Genomic DNA, 14,422 nt, shown 5'->3' with positions numbered 1-14,422 from the left:
GACACCGGCGCCCGCCCCGCCCCTCCCTGCCCTTGCCCTCGCCCGCTGGGCCCCAGCCTCGTGCAGCCAGGCTCCCGCGCCCCCCTCAGTCCGGCCCTGGCTGGCGGCAGACCCTCTTCCCACCCCTTCCCACCGAGGGGCATCCCCGGAGGTGCGGGGCCGCACGCTGCCCGGGCCCCACCGTGTGGCTCCGGCGTGGACTGCAGCCCGTATAACACAGACACCATCCCCCCCGGGGGGGGGGGGGCAGGCACGGGGTGGCCCCGCCCCGGCCGGTGCGGACAGGAGAACCAGCTTATCCTGGTGACTTTACCAGGCTGCCTCCGTTGTGGGAACAATCACACGGAACTGAGGGTCCAGAACGGAAAGGCCAGACACGGAACTGACAGTAAGATTTTATGGGAAAACATCCACCTTGATCCTGAAAAAAAACAAACCCATAGCAACTGCGGGAAGAGAGTAGAGTTTGGAGCCAGAGCCCCACGTCTGGCCTGGGAGCCAGTGGGGGCAGAGCTGACCCCCCCCCAGTGCCACGTGTGGTGTGTCCTGTGGGAAGGCTCCAGATCAAGTGGAGATTGCGTCAGCTGTCACAAAGTGTGGCCCCGAGCTCCGGGCGAGGGGAGGCCCCGAGGGGCATGCAGGTGCGCGGGGAAGGGCGTGAGCTGCTCTAGGGGGTGGGTCTGGGGCCTCACGGAGGGGCAGCTCTGGCGGGGGCCACTGCGTGGTGGGCTCCACCACGTCCCCAGCGTCCCCGTCATCGGCCCGGAGTGCGGCGGGCTGGTCGTTAGCCAGGACGGCAAAGTCCCACACCCGGCACTGTCTTGACCCTTCGCGGGGACCTTGCTCTGTGTCTTCGCACCGCTTTCCCCAAATGTGGAGCCACTGCCAGTGAGTGAGTGAAGACCCAGCCTCACCCCAGCTCCAGCTCCGGGTGCTGCTCAGGAGAAACGTCTGTTTTCTTTCTCAGCTACAAAAGAGTTAGATTTGTTTGAGGCATAAAAATATTTTATTAAAACTCTTCCTCAAAGCTGATTATCGCTAATCAACCACAGTATTTTTGTGAAGAGCTGCAGTGCGCGCATCCCTGAATTAAGGGTCTGTCTTCACAGAAGGAGCGTGAACCGGAGATGATATTCATCTTCCTACCCTGAGCGCCAGCACGGGGCCGGCTTCATCAAGTAGGGACGGCACAATCCCTCATGAAATACCGCTTGAGGAGGTAAGTTAACCATTATTCGAGTTCTCAAAGAGCAAAACTTTCCAATAAAATGTCCCAGCGAAGTCCCACCAGCCCCCCCGCTACGGGGTATCTTTGGGATGGCGACGCGGACCTCAGCGGGGTCTGTTGGCCTCCACCAGTTTCTACGAGGACAGGAGGGTCCGGCCCGGTCTCCCCGCCCCCCACCTCCCGCCCCCCAATGGCTGAGTGTCACCCCCAGGGGAGAAGCCTCCTGACCCCCAGGACTGCGAGGACCGTGGTGCTGAGTCCCGGGAAGATCACTGCCTTTCTCCATATGCTGGAGGAAGGATTTGAGACGGAACATGGGTTCTTTCCGGCTCTTGCCGGAAACCAGGAGAGCGAATTAGCGCAGGTGAGCTCTCCTGATCCGCAAAGTGGAGACGCTGGGCCGGTGGCGAAAACTAACCCCGGCACACTTGTGCCCTCTCCTGGGGGCACGGGGGCTCCCCTCCCGCCCCCTCCATCAGCCCACCTTTCCATGGTGTGGTAGATGGCCTCGTCCACCATGCGCCTGCTCTCTTCCACAGCGCGGGTGACAGCGGAGCCTCGGCCCTTCCCTGTGGAACGACACCCCCCCCATGGAGCACATTCGAGGTCAGTGACCCTCTGCCACCTTCAGTTTCTCCACCAAGTCCACGTGAGGCAGCGACAAGCTCACGGCTCCTGCGCCCGATCTGCGGGGTCCTGGCCAGTTCGCCCCATGGGCCCCCATTCCCACATCACAAATCGGGCACCAGCTCCCCCTTGCAGAGCTGCCATGGAGCAGAGCTCAGGAGCACGTGGATTCGCACCCCCTCACCTCCTCCGAGGTCGGTCTGGACGCCCTACGATCTCACTTGTGCAGACACCATGGTGATTCCCGAGAACTCGGAGTATTTTGTTACCTAATCAGTGATGTGATGAGTTCCTAGTATTTTCCTATTTTATTTTATTTTATTTTATTATTTTTTTTACAAATAGTTTATTGTCAAATTAGTTTCAGTATTTTCCTATTTTAAACTGGGCACTTAACAAAAGATAAAATACTTAAATATACCAGTAGTTTCCAACGACAAGTCTTCCATTTTACTTTATTTCATGCTCGAAATGTTTTAACAAGTCCTATGCTCTAAATGTTCACTCCCTCTCAAAATTCGTATATTGAAGGCTAACCCCCAGCGCAACCGTGTGAGGACGGAGGGGCTTGGGGAGGTGATCAGGTCACAAGGCGGGGCCCCCGAGATGGGGCTGGTCCCTTGTGAGGGACCGCGTAGGGCACTGCTGTCAGCTAACCGCCTCACCAGACACCAAATCTGCTCCTGGATCTGGGACTCGCACCTCCGGAGCTCTTGTTTATGAGGCACCCGGCTGGCGCTCTTCTGCTACAGCATCCCCAGCGGAGGGAGGGAGTAATTTATGAATCCAGTCCGGGTTAAATGTGAGGTTCCGGATGAGAATATCGTACGGATGAGAATATCGTAGGCCGTTTCCCGGCGACGCACACGAGGAGCCTCTGTTACTAGCGCATCTTTGCATAATCAACACTTCATCAAAGGAAACATTTGTAAGAATAAATAAAATATCAGAATGTTTTCAAACATAACACACCTTAGAGGAATGAAGCTATTTTTATTTCTTTAATGTTTATTTATTTATTTTGAGAGAGAGACTGAGCAGGGGAGGGACAGTGAGAGACAATCCCAAGCAGGCCCCCCACTCAACGTGGAGCCTGACGGGGGGCTCAGTCTCATGACCTGACAGTCATGCCCTGAGCCCAGATCGAGGGCTGGACGCTTAGCCCACCGAGCCACCAGGTGCCCAGGAAGAAAACTACATTTAGAAAGTGAATGTCTATATTTGGAATGAAGTAGGCACAGCACATCCCGGAAAACAGAGTAGTGAGTCCGCTTGACAGGTGGTCTCTGTCCTCAAACGTAGCTGACGATTTCCCTGAAGGGACGAGTGAGCGTGTCTCCTGGGTTAGCAAGGTCTGCAGCTCTGGAGACCGCGGGCTCCTGAAGGCCCCGGAAGATTCCCACCACCCGCCGCGGGTCCGACAGGGTCTTGCACGTGGCAGACCCCAGCACGGGCCCTTCCACACACCCCCCACCTCCCCCCGCTCCTCCACTCCGGCCCCGTCTATTCTGGGTGTGTTACATGAAGGTGAAAACTCCATGTGGATCGTCCCTGGGATTCTGGGAGAAGCGTTAGGCTGTGTGCTGGGGGGCCCTCCCCCCGAGAGGGTGTGGGGAGCACTGTGGGGCAGCCCCGGCCGGGGGCTCAGGTTCTCACTGGAGGATGCAAACAGGGCCTGGCCAGCATCACAGACCCAGAGACTTCGAACATGCCTTCTGCTTTCCAGATCCCAAAACTGAATTCTAGAGAGTTCTGTGGCACATCCAATCTGGAAACGCCAGCCTTCTAAGGACAGTCACGGTTCCCACGGGGTGTACATCCCCCCAGAAAGTTCTCCTCGAGGCACAATCATCTCATGCAGGAGAGCTGGAGTTGGGGGGCAGCCCTTAGGAAGAAGGAGGTCAGCCATTTCCGAAGAACTCTCGGTTAAAGGAAAAAGGTCAAACCAGGATGCCGAAGTCTTCCTTCTCATCTCATCTGCTGTTGCTCTCGTAACTTGTTTTTGGAACACGGGCCATAAAGACGATTGTGCGTAGCTCGGCTTTGCAGGAATGAAGGAAACGCACCCCGCTCCGTGTGCTGATGGACACGGTGACTTGCTCGAGGAACTGGGTGCAGGCTTTGGAGAAGGGACTTACCCTGCTCCTTAACCCACAGGGCCGTGCATGTATTTTTGACAAAAACGAAATCTCTCTTCACCATCGATAGAGAATGCCGAAATGCCTCAGTTTACTCCTCCCTGGGCTAAGCCTTCCTGGGATCCTACTCTGGGTCCAGACTCAAGGGTCCCCACGGCCTCACTTCTGTCCCTCAAACTGCTACAGGTCACAGACTGACTCTCAGTGTGTCTGTCCAGGATCTACATGTGCCGTGAGTGTTTATCAGCCGGACTCCAGGCCAGTGGGGGAGGGGAGCTTCCACGGAAAGACCCGGGAAGACAGTGAGCATGGACACAGCTGCACCTCAGGTCACTGGGCCTTCCTGGGCCACGACCGGACACTGGTCACGGGCCTCTGGCCCCTCCCAGGCGTGACCAGACACCGAACGCACCGAGGAGAGGCGCCCAGCACAGAGTCCCCAGGCAGCTCTACGCCCAGGCTGCCAGTCAGCCAAGGCCCAGTCCTGTGGTAGGAACCCAGACTCGTGCAAGGTAGAGCCGTGTTATCATTTATATTAGCTACTGTGAAATGTGACCGATAAAAATTAGATTTCAAAGAAAGTTAGGAGTGAATAGTTATCTTGTTTCAAAGCTGCTGTTAGCTTATTGTCAGCTGAAAAAAAATAATCTTTCATACTAAGGAATGTAGAATAGGAGCATTATAAGAGAAATATTTTCTACGTAAGTAATTTGTAATGTAAATAATTAATAAGCCGGCTTCAAACTATTCCAGCTGATAATAAATTAACCCCCAAAGTGCAGCAGTCTGATCAGATGCTGCATTGTGAATTATTTACGTATTTTATATATTTATTCAAAGTTCAAATACAAAGAAAATCAAACTCTCAGGATGAGGAAATGATAATAAGAATTGCTTTAGTGCATCTATAGAAACCACACATCCCGATATTTAAAAACACGATTCTAAAACTAAAGATGTGGTGCACATACGTATTTATATTCTGTTGAACACCTCTGATGCGTAACATTTTGTCTGGTTAGCCACATGACTTGTAACTTTTGTTACCATGGTTTTACGGAGCTAGGGCCTTAATACATATGAAATAAAAGGACAGGTTAATTCATCCTCAAGACACGCGGGCGCTGGGCTGCCTGACTCTCTGAGGGCATCTTGAGGTGACTGAACGTGTGAGTCCATTTTTCCTGGTACCGCCCAGAGATAGCGCATTCAGTACCCCAAGCACAGCATCGTGGGCGGTAACTGTGATGGATGTTTTCCCCACTTCCTGCCGCCTGGGGCGGGGGGCATGTTTGTAGGGGACAAAGGAGGCTGTGAAGGACTCTGGTGCAGCTTTCGGTATGGTCACCGAGCCCCCTGATCACGGAAAGTGGGAAAATGTCGTTCCCAGCAGGACGCGGCGTGTGGGCCGGCAGCGGGGAGGTCCTCCCACCCCGGGGGCCCCTGGGTCCAGCCAGGCCGGGGGAGTGGGGGCCGCTGGGGAGGTCTGAGCCCCAAGGCTGGCGGCCAGAGAGCACCTGCCAGGTGCCCCTGCAACATTGTGCTGGGGACAATCCCCTTCAAGGAGTTCAGTGCCTTTTCCCCCACTTCTTTTTTAGCCAAACAAAAGCAGAATTTGAGCTGTGATCATTTTAACCACCCCGTCTGTTTCTCAGCCAGGTTTTACACCGTGGCATCCTGATTCCAGAAAACACACCATAGAAATTATTTAATGAAAAGTCTTTTTGCAGCAAAGAAGCGAAGTCATGTCTCCCAAAGAAAACTTTTATCAAATATACGAGCAGATAAAACGGGGATCCTCATGGTGAATCAGAGGACAGGATTTACTCCTCGGATAGAACTGTATCTTAACCCTCAACCCTCCAGAATCACTGTTCTCTTCTGGGCAAAGTGCACGAACAGAACAGCACGGGGCCCGACTGAGTGTCGAGTCCGATGCTTCCTGTTGACTGTGGACGGTAACTTCATCAGGTCAAGAGACTGTGACTCATTTGTTACTCACCCCAGAGGAGGTCCTCACGGGTCCAGATGAAGGTGAAGAAGCCGTGTGTGCAGGCCACCAGCAGCACCACGCCCAGGACGGCGAGCGCCCTCATTCTAACGGTAGAATCGATGGAGAACATGCAGACCGTCAGGGCAACGGCCACAAGAGCCGCGTTTTTGGGCAACTTATTCCTGGAGCCTCTGGTGTCTGGCTGTTCACTGACTAGTGTCCACACTGGTGACTGAATCCATAAGCTTGGATCTGAGCCCTGACTGTAACTTGCCTCCCAGACTAACACTGTGGCTCTCCTGGGCCGTGGCTGCCGCCTTATAAACCCTCTTGCGCCCTGGTGCTCACTCAAGCATCAGGAGCTGGGGTGGCCCCTGTGGCTGTGGGCTTGTGCCAGGCTCCTGTGCACCATCAGAAACCAGCGTGGCCTCCTCAGGTCCTCGTGAGGCTGAGCCCCTGGACCCGAGCCAGAAAGAAGGAAAAGTGTGTGCATGTTGAGAAAGAAGCCAGATACAATCGGCCCTCATGACGCTGGCATCCTCATCTCCTAGCCTCCCAGGGAAGGACCTTGACCTTCAGAGGCCGCCTGCCTCAGTGCTGGTCCCAGTGGGCCACCGAGGCCCCAAGACTGTGAGCCATTACATCCATCTGGAAGGTGAGCAGGCTCCTGTCCCAGGGTGGGGTGAACAAGGGGCCTCCGTGCAGGTGGCAGGCCCCCACCCCGTCCGCGGGGGGGTCTATGTGGGCCGCAGGCCCCCACCCCGTCTGCAGGTGCGTCCGCCCAGACAGGCAGATACGCACGGATGTAGCTCCCTTCGGAAGCTGAGGGAGGAGGGTTTCTGTGCTTGGCCTCCTCCCAGGCTGTGAATCTCAGCACGAGCGCACTCAGCCTAGCGTGTGTCTGCAGACCGTTCTCTCCGGCTAACGATGACACCATTGTCATGACCTTCGTTCTGGGTGTTTTAATGGAGACTTATGCTGCTTCCCCTGAAGTCTCTCAGGTTCCTACCATGTGAACACGGTCTTCTTTTCCTTTTTTCCTTTCTTCTCTTCTTTCGGACCTACTCAAGCAGGACAGTGGCTTCGAGAACCGAGATCAAATTCTGAAGCCATTAGGCAGAGTGACCCGGAGATCAATGCATCAGGAGTTTGCAGCATGAGAATGTCGAGATCAACACGACTGAGACCCCGACAGTCCAGGATGATCAGTCCTGGTAGAGGAAGGACGGGGTGGGGAGGCTTTAGAAGGAGAGGCCTGGGCTTGCTGGGCGGAGCAGGGGGGCCGGCCGTGCTCAGCCTGCTTCAGGGACATCCCGTTGCCGACTCTGGGAGGCCAGGGTAGGGGGAATCCAGCATGAGCCGCAGAGGGCTGGTGCGGGTCTGAACGCTGAATTTGGGGTATGTGACGCACTCACAGGCGATGAGCTGGTAGGGTTTGCAAATACGCCCTTGGTGCCTGGGCTGGGGTGAAGGACTCGGCTGGGGGTGGTTCCCGCAGATTCGCAGCTGGATGTAGTGACTGGGGTCGTCCCGTGAGAGGACACGGATTGGAAAGACGGGGCTCTCGCGGTGGAAGGCTCTGGCACCAGGGGCCCCCGGCCGTGGGCTTCGGTGTCCCCAGCAACGTCACACCAGAATCCTGGAACCTGGGATTCTTCAGACCCGACTCAGTGCACGACCTGGAGATGGCGAGGAGCCATCCCAGGATCCTCGCGGGACAGGAAACCCGAGGGGACAGAGCTCATGGTGGTGGCAGCAGAGGCTGGAGTGATGTGACCACAAGCCAAGGAACGCAGGTGCCCAGGAGCTGGAAAGGGCCTGGGTGGGGCGGGGCGGGGGCCCCGAACGGGTTTGGGGGGCAGTGCGTGTGAGTAGTCAGTGACCGCTGTTCATCGGCCTTCTCAGCCCCGAATGTGCCCTTCTGGCCACCAGGGGGCCCCCCCTCACCTGGGACATGCATTTCCTGCTTCTTGGGGGAGACAGGGCCTGCGCGTCGGGTCTTCACCAGCTTCTAGGTAGAACAACGTGCCTGAGTGGCGTGGCCTCCATGGCTCCTGCGGGAACGAAAGAGCGATTGCTTCCTGTCCAGCTCACGGGCTTGTACTTGAGAGGAAGTGAAAAATCCAGCCAGAATGAAAACCCACCAGAGTCCCCCTTGTGAAGGACCAGTTCTTGCAGTCAGTGTATTTAGTCCGAAGTGAGGTCACTGAGCGCGTCCAAAAATAACAGCACTGAAGAGGCGGCCACCGGGCTTGTTTCCTTGCACCTGCTCCTGTGATAGCGGCCCCGTCCGCGGTGCTAGGCGCGTGGGCGCCGGGCCTTGTTCTCGGGGGCAGGAAGTACTTGTGATAAGATCCAGGCAGAGCAGAGGGGGCTCATGGCTGGTAGCCGTGGGGGTGGGCTCCGGGCTAGGGCTGTGCCCTCAGGGCACACGAGGCCCTGGATTCGGTGGCTGCCCCCGGGGGCTGAGGGGCTGGGCTCTCCCCCCATTTGGCCGACTCTGCAAATGCCCCCTGTCTTATCAAAAAGAAACGGAAGTATCTTTCTCCAAAGCTGCGAGGACATAGCAAGGTCGTGTTCCTCCCATAGGAAGCGAGAGGAGACGTGTACGTAGATCACTATACACAAAGCAGAAGCGATGAACGCCGGGGGCGCGGGGACAGCCCCGAGCTCAGGCCCACGTGCCGTCCTACGCAGGTGACTCTGGCCTCCGCTGCAGGGCACAGGGGCACGCGGGGCAGGAGGCTGCTGGACGGGGGCTGTGGACGGGAGGGATTCTGTGACGCCTTCGCCCTGTCAGTGTCATCACGGGTGCCGTCGCCCGCGTGGGGAGGTGGGACTGAGGCCTGCGGGCCCACGGGGACGAGGGTCTGTGAAGCCACCCCTGGCCTCGGGGCCTGTGCTCGTCTGCTGCCAGGAAGGACGCCCGGGGGGCACGGTGAGGGCTCGAATGGAGAGGGGGGTGCGCGGTGCTGCGGGACTGCGGGTCACAGCTGGGGAGACGCGCAGGGCAGAGGCCACGCAGGTGGAGGCCCTGTGGCTGGAAGAACCACCCTGGACCCTGGCGGGAGGTGACATTGGCTGGGGCTGGGGCGCGACGGAGCTGGCGAGAGAGCAAAGGCTGGAGTCTGCACCGCCCGCCTGGGTCCCTGGCTCTACGGTTTGGCATCTGCCTCCCCCAGGAGGCCAGGTCCCCTCGTCACCTCTCGACAGGGTGTCCTTGTGGCCTGGACCCAGCCCCTCCTCTTCCCGCGTCCCCTTCCAGTGGTGTCCACAAGCAGAGAGGACACAGCCTGTGAGGTCAGAGGGCAACTGTGGCCCTGGCCCCACCTCTCTGGCTGCGGTTCTCCAAGGTCACCGCAGAGACTCCGAGATTATGCATTTTTAAATGTAGCCGCTGTCTTGTGCATTTGGCACACGCACGCACACATCACGCACACACACCCGGATGCACACACGCACGCTCATGCACACCCACACCTGCACACACAATGCTCACGCCCACACACGCCCGCACACACGCATGCTCTCACACACATGCTTGCTCACGCCTGCACACCCCCACGCTCACGCACACCCACACCCACATGCTCATGCCCACACACACGCTCACACCCACACACACCTGCACATACGCATACACACCTGCACACATGCTTGCTCACGCCCCCACACACCTGCATACACACACTTGCTCATGCCCACACACACCTGCACACAGGCATGCTCATGTCTCCACACCTGCACACACACACTCATGCCCCCACACTACCTGCACACACATGCTTGCTCATGCCCCCACACACCTGCACACACACGCTTGCTCATGCCCACACACCTGCTCACACATGCTTGCTCATGCCCACACACGCATGCTCATGCACACACACCTGCACACATGCTTGCTCATGCCCACACACACCTGCACACACATGCTCACGCACACCCACATGTAGGCACACACCTGCAGACACAATATGTGTGCTCATACACACCTGTACACACACATGCATGCACCTGCACACATAAAAACATGTAGCCAATAGCACACATACACACCTGCTTACTCATACACACATACCTGCATGCACACACACACACACACACACACACCACAGGCACACAATCCTGAATGCTCACATACACCCTGTTCACATACACAGGCATGCACACACACACCTGCATGCTCACAGACACCTGTATGTGCACACACACACACATGCCCACACAGGCACGCTCATGCACACATGCACACACACCTGCATGGACACACACCCGCACGTACACCTGCACGCACACACAGGCATGAACACACACCTGCACACTCACACACACAGGGGCATGCAGTGTTCTATCTGGCATGACACACGTGTGCCAGCGAGGACTCTGCAGACGCCCTTTCTCAGCATCTCCTTGCTCCTCCCGAGCTCCCTGCACCTCGTGTGGCACCCTTGACCTTCCTGACCTGGGCGTGGCCGCCACGGCACCTGTTGGCACCTGTCCGGCTGAAGCCACCCTCCTCGTGCCCAGCAGGACGACGGGCGCAGCAGAGGCGCAAGCACTTCTGAGATCTGTAACACGGTCCGTCTCGCGGCCTCACAGAGACGGCTGCGGCTTTTGTCATCAGAGAATCATGTCCTGAGAAAACTCACCCACGAGTTACTGACTTGTGCGGGGGGACGATTTGTGCTTTGGGGGCCGACAAACTACCCAGCGGAGGGGCTTTGGTTAGCGCTTTGGAGAGTGCGTGGCCGCTAATTTTCAAAGAATCGGGGCAGCGGACACATCCTGGCTCCAGCCCTGCAACCCTCCTGGCTGCCCGGCCGCAGCTCTGCTGGCGGTGAGATGCTCCCTCCGCGGGGCCCAGGGGAGCCACCAGACTTCACCTTGACTCTGGGTTCAAAGGAACCCGCCCACTTCATTGCTGCGAACCGTGTGCCACTCTCGGCTCTTACTTGCCCTTAGTCGTGTTGTGTTTGCTCTTTTATTTATAAACGTGTAAGTTAGTGTTGTGTTTTAAAGAAAGGACTGGCCCTGAGGACAGGGCACTCGGTGAGGGTGTCACTGCAGCCCAGCGCGGGGCCGGGTCCTGGGGCCCAGTGAGGACGTGGAGGGAGGCGGGAAGCAGAGAGGCTCCGTGGCTCGGTCAGAAGGATACGCCTTCCACAGGCCTGTCAGTGGCTCGGGACACGGTTTAGGGGACTGTCTTCCAACTCTGAGGTAACCTACAAACATTTTAGAATAAGCTCATTTTTGAAAACAAAAGAAAATCCTGTGATTCAGACTCAATTAACTTTCCTTATAAAATCTGAATGATTATTCAGCTTTGTTAAAACCCAAGCTTAGGCCAGCGGGTCACCGGACCACTGACGTGAGACTGACAGAAGCAGGGAGAGGCGACCTCTCCCAGACGCTCTCATCCCCCACCCACCCCAGGCCCCCACCCCTGGCTCGGCCGCCTCGAGGGCGCAGGCTCCGAGTGGGGACACGGCCTGTGGCTCCTGGTCCCGGTTTCCTGTGGGGGCGTCACAGGGCAGTGGCAGTGGAACCTAGGACTTCAGGGCCAGATTGTCGGTGCCCAAGGGCCCGGAGCAGCCCGCCCGCTGGCTGCGTCCCTGGAGGTGAGGACGCACACAGGAGACGCGGGGGCTCCGTTAGTAACGCACTGCTCTAGCGAACAGCTCTGGCACTGTGTGCAGGGTGTTAGCACAGGGCCCCAGAGGCTCTGCAGTGGGGACGGGGCACGCAGTGACCTCTGAGCACGGGGACGGGGCGCGCGGTGACCTCTGAGCACGGGGATGGGGCGCGCGGTGACCTCTGAGCACAAGGGATGGGGCGCACGGTGACCTCTGAGCACAGGGATGGGGCGCGCGGTGACCTCTGAGCACAAGGGATGGGGTGTACGGTGACCTCTGAGCACAGGGATGGGGCGCGCAGTGACCTCTGAGCACAGGGATGGGGCACGCAGTGACCTCTGAGCACGGGGACGGGGCGCGCGGTGACCTCTGAGCACGGGGATGGGGCGCGCGGTGACCTCTGAGCACAAGGGATGGGGTGTGCGGTGACCTCTGAGCACAGGGATGGGGCACGCAGTGACCTCTGAGCACAGGGATGGGGCGCACGGTGACCTCTGAGCACAAGGGATGGGGCGCAGGGGCAGCCTCTGAGCACAAGGAATGGGGCGCAGGGGCAGCCTCTGAGCACAGGGATGGGGCGCGCGATGACCTCTGAGCACAAGGGATGGGGCGCACGGTGACCTCTGAGCACGGGGATGGGGCACGCGATGACCTCTGAGCACAGGGATGGGGCACGCGGTGACCTCTGAGCACAGGGATGGGGCACGCGGTGACCTCTGAGCACAGGGATGGGGCACGCGGTGACCTCTGAGCACAGGGACAGGGAGCACGGGGACAGGGTGCTCCTGTGACCTCTGATGGCTGCTATGATTTGGCAGGAGGCCTTATCTGGCATCAGGCAAGTGTGGAGTTTGCACGGATGACCCATGGAGGGTGAAGAAGGGTCCGCGGTCCGCTGAACCTTCTAGTAGTTTCCGGTTTGCCGTCATTCCCCGTCAGCGCTCCTGGGGGCATTCACCACATTCAGCAAACACATCAGAGCTCCGCAGGCGGGTCCTGGACTCTCCACGTTTGAGCACCTGCGTTAAGGTTTCGCAGCTGGGGCCTCACAGCCCTGTCCCGGGGCCGGGGTCACACAGTCTTCCGGGAGATGAGGGGCAGGGAAGGTTGCACAACTGTTCCTACTTTTCAGTGAATTCACGTTGCTAAAGGGGATAAGAGAAAGACTAGTGGACCTTAAGCCGGTACCATGATTTTCTGGCTTGTTAAAGAGGTTCTCAGGAACTCAGTTTCATACTGCGCACCACACACGGGGACCTGGGGGGCTGTGAACAGAACCCAAGACCGTCCTGAACGCCTGCACCACTTACCCAACTGCAGAGAGACAATCCAGGAAAGGGACTGTTTGGAAGATTTTTCAGAAATAAATTTGTCATTTTAAAGAAGCAATAAGGAAAACATTTGGTGTTTGTTAAAGTGAAGCCACACAGAGAAGCCTCCCCATGAGGTCGGAAGGGCCCTTTGGAAGCCCCAGGGCAAGTGTGTCGTCAGTTTTCACGTAGAATATTCTAGAACCTCGAGTAATGAGATGTGCCACCCCCACACTGCCATCGAGTTCAGAGCCCAGTCGTTCTGGAATTTGGAAATGCACTGTCGACATGAACATCTTTCTAAGGTACTTTGAAAGTCACGGTGCAAATACGATTTGCCAATGTTGACAGGGCAGAAATCAGGGTCCCGGAAGGATCCGGCAGAAAAAGGCACCCCGACGCCTCTGAAGGGGAGCATGTGTCACACTAATAACTGCACAGGGCGGCGGCCTGACATACACTTGTCTTCGGGGACAATGTGTGTAGCGCGGTGGGTCTGTCCCTGTCACACACACAGCGCATTGATGGAACGGTGGGTGGGGACAACCAAATGCCTCTCGTGTCCTTCCACGTCCCCCTCATGAGGTCTCAGGATGATTCTGTCCTGAGCTGTCCTGTCACCTTGACCATGGGGGGGGGCAGCTCACCGGGTGCCAGGACCCGAGGTCTCGGACGGTCACGCCACCCGCTCCCCAGTGTAGCAGAAACGCAATTCCGCTTCCTATTCCTGAAGGAAAATGGGCGCCTGCCCTGGCCGGACCTCACGAGGACGATGACGCACATGACTCGTGGCCTGTTTCGAGCACCGCTGCCACCCTATCCGAGGGGATGGACAGACCACGTCCTTGTGCTGGGAACACCGTAGAGCGGGGCAGGGCTGTGTGGGGAGAGCAGATCGGGCTTCCTGTCACGTCCTTCTTGGGGAGACGTGGAACAGAGCACTTTCCCCGGAGGAGAAGACAGATGCTGCGGTTTTAAAAAATGTGTTGGCAAATGCAAGAGCTCACCCAGGCTCAGAATCATCAGCTTCTGGAAAAGCCTCTGGAATCCACACATGTTAAAATGCACATCTTCTCTCTCCAAGTGTGTTTCTCTAATCCGAGCAGTGAAGGTCCATAAATGCACTTGAACGGTTTCCAGAGGAGGCTGGAAATATCAGCAAGTAACTACGGACTTGCAAGCACAGAGCATTTTCTCAGGAAAAGGGACGAGGCGTTTGTTCGTATGGATTGAGAGGTGCAGCTCATACGAGGGCGAAATGCTCAATTCAATCAATTTAGGGAACGACAAAACAGAACAAAAACTGTATAGTCAATGTCATTTTGACCAAATTTCAGTCTGAGAGAATATATGTTCTCTCCGATTAGTTTTGTAGTTTTGATGTGTGTGTGTGTGTGTGTGTGTGTGTGTGTGTGATGGCAGGAAAAAAAGAAAAAACAAAACCAATTCTGCAAAGGTCATAAAAACAAAGGCCTAATTTCGAATACAAT

The 14,422-nt window shown here is 57.0% G+C and overlaps 1 protein-coding gene across 1 annotated transcript in view; it reads right to left on the bottom strand.

Annotated features, from left to right (window-relative positions):
- Positions 1 to 6,089, bottom strand: part of TPO (thyroid peroxidase) — a 39,744-nt gene extending 33,655 nt beyond the window's left edge. Inside the window, exons 1-2 of the mRNA XM_077758292.1 lie at positions 5,996 to 6,089; positions 1,713 to 1,797 (exon numbers count right to left, since the gene is read on the bottom strand). Of these exons, the coding sequence (XP_077614418.1) occupies positions 1,713 to 1,797; positions 5,996 to 6,089 (179 nt within the window). The remainder of the gene's footprint in view (positions 1 to 1,712; positions 1,798 to 5,995) is intronic.
- Between the last annotated feature and the right edge of the window lie 8,333 nt (positions 6,090 to 14,422).

The sequence above is a fragment of the Crocuta crocuta genome, unplaced genomic scaffold, assembly GCF_008692635.1.
Source record: "Crocuta crocuta isolate KB4526 unplaced genomic scaffold, BGI_CrCroc_1.0 scaffold750, whole genome shotgun sequence".
In the NCBI taxonomy this organism is placed as follows: Eukaryota; Metazoa; Chordata; class Mammalia; order Carnivora; family Hyaenidae; genus Crocuta; species Crocuta crocuta.
Note: the sequence above shows the minus strand (reverse complement) of the source record. Positions and strands in the feature narration are given on the sequence as shown.